Below are 9,540 nucleotides of genomic sequence, written 5' to 3'. Positions count from 1 at the left end.
ATAATCCTTCATGACAGATTAGCAAATAAATGGTTCTTTTTTCCTTCACAGTTACTGGAATGCAACCTTGAACCACACACGGTGCCGTTCCGGTAACTGAACAATATTTGATAACAGTAATTCAGTCCTTTAAAGGTTGCTGTTCCACCAAATCAAAAAAATCCCAGGATAAAAAAACAGCAGTTAATACAAAGTAATATTCAGATTCAGATTGTATTGCAATTGCACCCTATCTGGTCTTTTATTAGGTTGCTGTGAATCATAAACACATGTAAAATATGCAACCGATGTTAGATTTAAACTTAAACTATACTTTACTCCTGTGGATGCACCAAATTTTGCCTGATTCAGGGGGGTGACCCTGGGTTCCACTTGGCTAGATTTTTCTCTGCTGGTGTTGATGTTACTATGTTTTTTAACTTCACTTTCTAAATAGACCCAGTGACCCCTTAAACAAAAGGGCTCAGCCAGTATTGGTGCCTCCAACCAGTTTTAACCAGAACTGTAGCATGTGGTCTCTCAGGAAAAAAATTAAATAAATAGGGGGAAAAGGTACAAATACAACAGGGGACTAGTATTTGTCCCCTGTTGCCCACCTGCTTGGTTTTTAGTGCTGCTGTTTCAGGAGACCCAGTGGTAAGAGGCCTTGCATTTTCTGCTACTGAAATCAAAGTAATTGTCAAAGTAATTGTCAAAGTAAGCTTTGAGAGTTATGCTTGGTTCTTGCTATTTAGTTTATGAAGTTACCACTTTGTACTTTAATGAATATGATAAGGAGAGAAAAGTTTTTTAGGTTTATTTTCAGAAGTAATATTGTGCAATTTAGTTAATCAGCAACTAATTAAAAATGCAAATACCATTTACAGTGTTTGTGTGAGTGGATAAAGATCAGTACGGTGGTATCAGGAAAGCCGTTTACATTGAGGATACAATGCATATTGTGCTAGTGGGGATTTTACTCGGGTGAGTAAACTGACACAACTTTTTCACAAAATACTTATGAAAATACCAGTACTGTCTATGTTCAATTATATACCAGTAGGTAAGTACCACATTTGTGCTTGAGAAATGAAAACAACACCAACATATACACAGGCGTCAACTTTCATTTAACCAATAAATGTTGGAAAAATTACACTTTGCCCAGTCTCCATCAAGTTGGCATAGACTGAGGCTTACATGGCCAGGTGTTTACACTCTGAGATATTGTATGGAAACATTTCCTTCTCCTTCTCTTCTTTTTGTACAAAAATGTCCACTTTTCTGTACCTAGACTTTAAAGGGATGTTGCATTTTAAAACCCCTCAAATTTAGGGATTTATTTACATTTTAAGACAAAACAACATTATTTTTGAACAATTATACCTTTTTGAACCTTTTTATGAGTCCGTTTTTCTTTTCAACAATTTTAGTGTTTTTCCAAGTATGCCCAAAAATGCCTGTCCTCGCTGTCATGCTGGGAAACTAAGGGCTTCAATAAAAATTGATTAATTTATACACAATTCAGTGAGTAGTTCATGACTGTCAACATGTGGTTTGATTGCCTGTGGCAGGCATTTTGTAAAATTGGTTTGTTATAACAGTTGTCACTGGTGTTACCGTCACTGGTGTTACAAAACTGATGGGTAACTCCAGTGACTATGATGTGATAGTCTTTATTCAAAGCTTTTTTTAAGTTGATTTGCATATTATATTATATTTAGATTTTAAGTTAAATCCTGCTTTGAACAGCTATGGCTAAGCTGAGTGCAGCTGAGAAGCAGAGGAGGTACAGAGAGCGTAGGGATGCTGACCCTCAACACAGAGGAGGTACAGAGAGCGTAGGGATACTGACCCTCAACGCAGGCAGGAATACCTCCAAACAAGTATAGAGAGCTACGTCAGAGACATCGAAACAGGAGAGAGGAAGAGAATAAGGGCGTACTCACACTAGGCGGTTCGCTTCTAGTGTGAGCACTATCCGTGCCCGGGCCCGCTTGGTGCCTCGTCTGATTGGTTCATTTCGCTGGAACTCGAACATGACGTCAGTGATGCGATGCTCACGTTAAACAGTCATAGCGGCAAAGCGATTAACAGACAATCGTGTTAAATTATCGATAAATCTGTGCTTGCACCGTGTTTCTGCACTCCCAAAACCACTCCAAAAATACAATAAAAAGAGAATCGTGAACTCCATAGTGTTGTGCGAGAGCGCTTTTTTTCCAAATAAAGCGGCGTTGTGATGACGTAAGCGTGCTCGGGCCGGGTTGCTGAAGCCAGTGTGAGTGCAGGCCAGAGGGGGAGTGGGGAGGGATAACCGGGCCCCAGCACGGAACCAGCAAACCGTGCCTAGTGTGAGTACGCCCTAAGTGAGCTTACTGAAAGAAGTAAGAGAGTGCAACACAAGGAATGGAGAGTTCACCAGCAAAGGTACAGGGCAATATCTAGGACCGGAACAGATGGACAGAACAGCACAGAAGCATTGACCCCTCTCTCAACACCTGACACACCACACCTGGCGATAGGCCAGGGTACACATTGAACTGCAAAAGGGAGACTGTACTATCCATATAGTTGAAAACTACAGAAGACGTACACACACACACACACATATAAAGAGCAAAAACAGGGGAAAGTAAACAATACCTCCAATAACCCCCCCCCCCCCCCCACACACACACACACACACCATTTTCTATACTTCCAGATTCATATGAGAGAGAGAGAGGTTTTCTAAATGTCATATTTTAGTTTTTACAGACAACTACAACACAGCAGGAGAGTACGCAGGTGTGACAGGCAGGGTGAGCGAAATAAAATAGAAGCGATCATGCCAAGTCTCAGGGAAAATGGGAGGTTTAATAGAGAAAGTGCGTAAACCAAAAACCCGTGACCTGATCCGAAATAAGGATATAATGACCAGCGGTCGACTGGTTCAATGACAAGACATACAGTGAGTCCAAGAAGTATTTGATCCCTTGCTGATACATCTACCATTAAAAGTATAGAATGATCATGTCTTTATTAGTGGGCCAACGAAGAAAATCAGCAAGGGATCAAATACTTCTTGGACTCACTGTATATAGACAAACAAACGACCCTCAGGTGAGACAGATTGCGGGCTCCGCCCACCTGAGGGACGAACACAACAACAACAACAACAACAGCCGCTGTGGACGAAGGCGACCGGTAGGGGGCCGCCGTACCGTGACGGCAGGAGAGAAGCACAAAAAAGGAGGGAAATAAGAAAGCTGAAACTTGAAATCTCCAGCTGGAAAAGAAAATATGAAAGGAATAAAAAGCATTGCACTCGACAGAAAAATGCCAGCCTGGACAGCCCAGAGCTTCACATCCAAAATATTCTTTGTGGTCAGCGAGTTAACATCAAAGTCAGAAAGGCAGTTTTGGGTGCATTAAAATGCAAGTACAAAAGTTTGAAGAATACAAAGTCCAAACAAAGCTTGGCGCAGTTGTTGACAGAAAAAGTGACCAAGTGATCAAAAATAGGTGCAAAACAGCTCTAAGGAAAGACATTACTTGTGAGTCCTAAATCTTAAAGAAAACAAAAAGCATCCCTGGAAATCGGCAACAGAAAGAGTGAAATCCATCCGTTTTTTCTTCGTGATGATGTCAGTACACTGACAGCTGGGAGGAGGAGCACCATAACTCTTCAGAAGGTTCAGAAGCAACAGAGGAGGCTTCTGACAGATTCAATGTTCAACCTCCACAAGAAATACGTGTCGGAGCACCAGCAGATTTCCTATGCTTTTTTCTGGTGTCAATGACCATTTTGGGTTGTTTCCCCTTCTGACCGAGACACAGAAACATGTCAATGTAAGATGCAGTTCATGACAAGTTGTTTAGGCTTGGTATTTCAAACTGCATAGAGGAAATGTCTGACGGCACTGTCTGCAACAGTTCCAAAGCATGTGCTTATGGTGATTGCTCAGAGTGTAATTCATCTGCCTACCCCTTAAGCCAGTCTTCAGATAGGGAGGTGACTCTGAACCAGTGGTGCCATGAGAAGGTGAACATCACTCAGCAAGGTGAAGAGACACGACAGTACAATCACTGTCAAAAAAGATGTCCTACTACGAGAGGATGAGCTTGTGACACAGTTCTAAGACAGGCTCATTGTATTTACATATGTTTACAGATTGAAATTAAAACACCAGTTTAAATAACACATTTTGCAAGTAAATTCTCAGAGAAAATGCCTTAGTGTTAAGGACTCCATGGAAGTCTTATGGATGTTACTGGTGTCTCATCATGTCACTGGTGTCACCGTGTGCACTTTCAGGAACATCACATAAAAACATGTCAAATTTGTCATGGTAGGGATTTGGAATTAGTTCAAATTTTCTCTACTCAAGAGTTCACATTTACAACACAAAATCTTTACTTCATCTTAACTGTTTTCAATAACATTGCCATTTTTAAAGTAAATACACAGTTACAAAACTGAAGAAATGTCATTCAATGACAGTTGTAACAAACATAAAAAATATATATATATATTATTATCTCTTTATAATTAGCCTCATCATTATTGTACATTTACTGTGATTGTATGTGCAACAGAAGTAATAATATTTATTATTATTATTATTATTATTATTATTAATAATAATAATAATAATAATAATAATAATAATAATAATAATAATAATAACAATATTTATTAAATAGCAATGTAATATCAAAAGAGAAATAATATTTAATAAAAGTAGCTTTTTTTCAAAATGAGGTCAGGTAACACCAGTGACAAATACATGGTACATGAAATCTTCAAATAAATGTACAAAAAAGGCAAAAAGCCATTTAGGTGTACCTTATGTATGTTCTTTAGTACAGTAATAATGTAGTATAATTTTAAAGCCTAGAAAAAGAAATTTATTTTCAAGTTTTGCCACATGTCAAAAGTGGACGTTTATTGGACCAAACGTGATTAACTGTGCATTTTGCCTACATCGCATTATTGAGTTCAAGTAAAAAGATTATCTAATCACATTTGGTTCATAATCAAATAAAAAATTAAGTTCCAACACCACCTCCACCCCCAACCTCTAACCCTGAGTTTTTGCATCTCTTAATGTAACATTAAAAGAATCAATGAACGTCGCTGCAAACACATCTTGTGCTGTATCTCACAGACACCTGTACTTTGTTTGACCCTAAACTTCTGCTTCTGACAGGGTGGCCCATCTGGGTCAAAGTGCTCTCCAGCGACCTGACTATGATGACACCCCCACTCCTGAGTTCCTCTACCCTTCCTGGATGGCTGACATTCCCGACACGCGGCCCCTCTCCGAGGTCACAATGCCGGGCACCCACAACACAATGGCCCTCTATGGTGGTACCTTGGCTCAGTGTAACTCCTGGTCCCTGGATCGACAGCTCCGGGCTGGTGTTCGTTTCCTAGATGTGCGTGTGCGACATGTAGAAGGCAACCTCACCATTCACCATGGGGTCTCCTACCAGTGGGCCCATTTTGGGGATGTCCTGGAGGACGTGGCGGCCTTCTTGAAGCAGTATCCCACAGAGACGGTGTTGATGAGATTGCGGGAGGAGCTGAGTGAGACCAGAGATATCTATTGGGCAGTAGTGCACTATGTACAACAATACACTCACTGGGATCTCCTCTGGCACAACCAGCTGATGCCAACTATGGGAGAGGCAAGGGGCAAGCTGATAGTACTGCAAGATTTTTTCGGACCAGACCTGGGAATGCAATACCAATCACTGGAAATCGCTGATGACTGGAAAGTAAGAGCAGATCAGCAATTATGGTATCAGAGGTAATGGTATTCAGGTTTCAAAACGGTGGCTTAGTGGTTAGCACATTTGCCTCTCAGCACTGGGGTCTTGGGTTCAAGTCCCTATCTGAGTGGAGTTTCCATGTTCTCCCCGTGTCTGCGTGTGTTTCCTCCGGGGTCTCTGGTTTCCTCCCACAGTCCAAAGACATGGAGGTTAGGTAAATTGGCATTCCCTGATTCCCTGACAAATTCTCCGATTGTGTGTCTGTGTCTCTTCATGTCCAATAAAAAAAGCAGTTGTGTGAGTGTGTGTGCATGAATGTGTGTGTGCTTGTATGTCCAGTGGTGGATGGTGCTCTGTCACTAGGGTCTGTCCTCTCTCCCCTTCCTCCCATTCAGTCCCCCAGGGGGCTGTGGATCCCGGTAGAGAGTACGCTGTGTGTGATTGGCTGCCACTTCTCACCGGTGTATGTGTGTAAGCGTTGTACCTGTATTAAAATTGTAAAGCTACTTTGGGTATTTAGAAAGACGCTATTTAAGTTGAAAGATTCATTCATTCATTACCATGACTGTGGTACCATTTATTTCCATATTGCTCCAGGGATCCTGTAAGAGAGTGTGTTCATCTCTCCTATATGCATGGCACTGCAATGTCATGCAAATAAGAGGGATTGTTCAAACACAAAATGACTTCTGAAGGTCTGTGAGAAAAGGGATGTACATGTCACAACCTCTGAATGTTTTTAATAATATAGACACAATCCCATAACATGGATTCATGTTTTGGACAACAGAAAAGCAGGTTGAACACAATGCCGTTTGTTGGATAAAAAGGCGTGATAAGCCACACGTACAGATCTAGTTATATATCCACGGTGAGTGGACTCATGCTCATTTCTGCTCCCAGGTGCCATCCCTTCAGCTTGAGAATGTGGATAAGAAGTGGAAAAGCATCCACAACCACCTGGAGAAGGCCGCGGTGGGCAGCCGGGCCCGTATGTTTCTCACCTTCTCCAGCGGCAGCAGTTTCTTGGCGCACCCCAATGCTCTGGCCAAGCGTATCAATCCCCGCCTGTACGATTACCTTAGCACCCACAATGGGGAGAAGAAGCGCTTTGGCATCATCACAATGGACTTCCCTGGGGCCATGTTGGTGAAACTCATTATTGACTTCAACTGAGGAGAAGAGAGCAACTGAGTAGAAGAGCATTAGTTGTGAACAATTTGCTGAAAAAACCTTCAAGCAATAACAAATCCCTAGCACATTTATATGTGTGTTTTTTTGCTTCTGAATATGTTTGTCATTAAAAGTCTTTGGCTTCACTTTACATGTTTGTAGGATTAATGTTATTCCTTGCCAGGAATAATGTGTGTACTGGTAATTCAATCCACTTAATCCAGTGTTTGCATACTTTTAATGTCTTCTAGTGGCATTGCTTTGACTCCAAATAACCACACTGAAATGGACCATCACTGTGATTTCACTGATACGCACTTTGATTTCACAGGATGTTATAAGAAAGTCTTAACTGGAAGGTACACTGTAAAAAAAAAAAGTCGTAAAAAAACGGTAACATGTCGGGCAGCAAAAGTTGCCAAACAGTTACCGTAAAATTACAGTAAAATACCAAACATAATTCAACAATGAATTACTGTAAAATTACAGATTTTCCCTGTATTTATTCTTTGTAATTTCACAGCCAAATTTGAGTAAAATTACAAATTTTCGTTGTAAGAAAACAGCTAGAATGTTAAAATAACAGCATAATTAGGTTACTTCATGGTATTTTTTAAACAATCTACAAATGAACTTGTCAAAGTACAGAGGTAATCTGTGTGTGACGGGTATGGTAAGTGAAAATAAATGGAAGCGATCACGCCAAGTCTCAGGGAAATAGGATGGTTTAATATGTAAAGTGCGCAAACCAAAACCTGTGAACTGATCTGAATTAAGGGTATAATAACCAGCAGTCAACTGGTACAAAGACAAGACATATATAGACGAACAAACGACCCCAAACGATCGCAGGCTCCGCCCACCTGAGGGACGAACACAACACCACACCCACAGGACAAGCTGCTGCTGTAGACGGTGGCGAACAGTAGGGGGCCGCCATACCGTGACACTGTGAATATATGTTCATATCCTATAAACTTACAGTGGATGACTGTGAAATGTTGGTTGATCAACGCACAAACTCTTACAATGTACTGTTTATCAATGAGATTTCAACATTAAAATAATTGGATTCTGCTTTTTAAATACACAAAAATAATGTACAATTATATATTTTTAACCCTATATAAAAGTAGTTTCAAAAGTTATGTGTTTAATTTAACATCCAATGGTCCAATAAATATGCTACTCTTTCCTATTAATTTACGGTGCTTGGGATGTATTAACATCTTAAGTTTCTGTTAAAACTACCAATATTACAATACATTTCTGTAAGCATAAATATTTTTGTGGTTATTTTGGTCTTTAAATTCCAGCTTACATGAACATTTTACAGTTACCTTTTATTTCAGCAGATAAAAGAATGGTGTACTTACATAAATTAACAAACAATATTTAAAATAATGTAAAAACATTAACCAAAACAATAAAAGCAATAATAAAAGCTCAGCCATAATACATACTTTCAATCTCTTTATTTTGACAGTTGAACTTCAACAATCATGACAACTGAACTGACTCTAAAAAAAATATAAAAAACACAAAAAGATGGTTACTATGGATTTTTACAATGTTCTCGAAGTTGAAAAGATTGATATTAATGGGATTCTAAAATATAAACAATAATGTGAACTAACAGCACTAGTTATCTTATATCATTCTCAGTTTATCGTGTAGTATGGACTGTAGCAGCACATGCCAATTAAAAGATTCAGATTAGGATTGCTTGGGGAAAATGTTTCTTTGTTTCATTTACACACCCAGTAGAAAATCAACAACTTGAAAAATTTAGCTACACTGAATATGCTTCTACAACGAGAACTTTTAATTGGCTAATACAAAGCACAAGGGCCAATCACAGAATCTAATACTTCAATAATCGTTACAGATCATAAAAGGGCTTACACACAGTTGTTTAAGGCATTTTCAACAGTAACAGTAAGATGGTAAAGGTGCTGAAATTATTTTAAGAATTGCGCCTAGCTATATGAAACGATCACATCAAATATCTCATAGAACAACATCACTTCATTATCACTGTGCACTTGTGTTCAGTCCCAGTTCACTCACTGTTAGCTGTCACTACATAACAGTTTATCATTAACTTTATCAAAAAAGATGTCGTATTAGGCCACATCCAGAAGGAAGAAAATTCCATAACTCCAGGTTTTGAACATTATGGCAGTTTCTCTCAAAAGGCATCTGTCACGTAGGGCTACGCCCCCTCTCCTAGCTGTCACTCCAGTTTCCCTGTTCCTCGTGTCTGTAGTTCCTTGCCCGTTAGTCCCGCCCAGCTTGTCTGTTTCTATGGTTTCCCATTGTCTTCCACGCCCTTGTCATCAGTGTTGTCACCTGGTCCTAGTCTAGTCCTGTGTATTTATAGTCCTTGTATTTCCCATGTCTGGTTATCGGTTGTTTTGTGCATTCATGTTCCTTGTGATCTCTAACGTTCGTAGTTTTCCGTTTCATGTCACGTTGTTTTCCCCATGATCTCCGTGTGTTCCTGCCTGGTCCGTGAGTCCTCCTAGTTGTGTTTGTAATTCATGTCCGGATTGCCTGCCCGTTTTGACCTGCGCCTGTTACCTTGACCACGTCTTTGGAATTCCTTAGAATAAATCTCGCTCTCCT

At 39.9% G+C, this 9,540-nt stretch overlaps 1 protein-coding gene across 1 annotated transcript; it reads left to right on the top strand.

Annotated features, from left to right (window-relative positions):
* The first annotated feature begins 900 nt into the window (after positions 1-900).
* LOC143516153 (1-phosphatidylinositol phosphodiesterase) lies at positions 901-7,011 on the top strand. Its single transcript, XM_077007742.1, has 3 exons — positions 901-963; positions 5,175-5,745; positions 6,643-7,011. Exons 1-3 carry the CDS (start codon positions 932-934, stop codon positions 6,913-6,915), a joined length of 876 nt encoding a protein of 291 aa, XP_076863857.1. The 5' UTR covers positions 901-931; the 3' UTR covers positions 6,916-7,011.
* Positions 7,012-9,540: the final 2,529 nt, after the last annotated feature.

This window comes from Brachyhypopomus gauderio, chromosome 6 (assembly GCF_052324685.1).
Source record: "Brachyhypopomus gauderio isolate BG-103 chromosome 6, BGAUD_0.2, whole genome shotgun sequence".
NCBI lineage: Eukaryota > Metazoa > Chordata > Actinopteri > Gymnotiformes > Hypopomidae > Brachyhypopomus > Brachyhypopomus gauderio.
The sequence above is the reverse complement of the archived record's forward strand: the minus strand, read 5'-3'. Positions and strand labels throughout refer to the sequence as shown.

Bases quoted from the DNA above. Each gene is read 5' to 3' on its own strand.
- LOC143516153 (XM_077007742.1), top strand. From the start codon at position 932: ATGCATATTGTGCTAGTGGGGATTTTACTCGG. The intron at 964-5,174 runs GTGAGTAAACTG...TGCTTCTGACAG, and splicing joins CTAGTGGGGATTTTACTCGG to GGTGGCCCATCTGGGTCAAA. The intron at 5,746-6,642 runs GTAAGAGCAGAT...TTCTGCTCCCAG, and splicing joins AAATCGCTGATGACTGGAAA to GTGCCATCCCTTCAGCTTGA.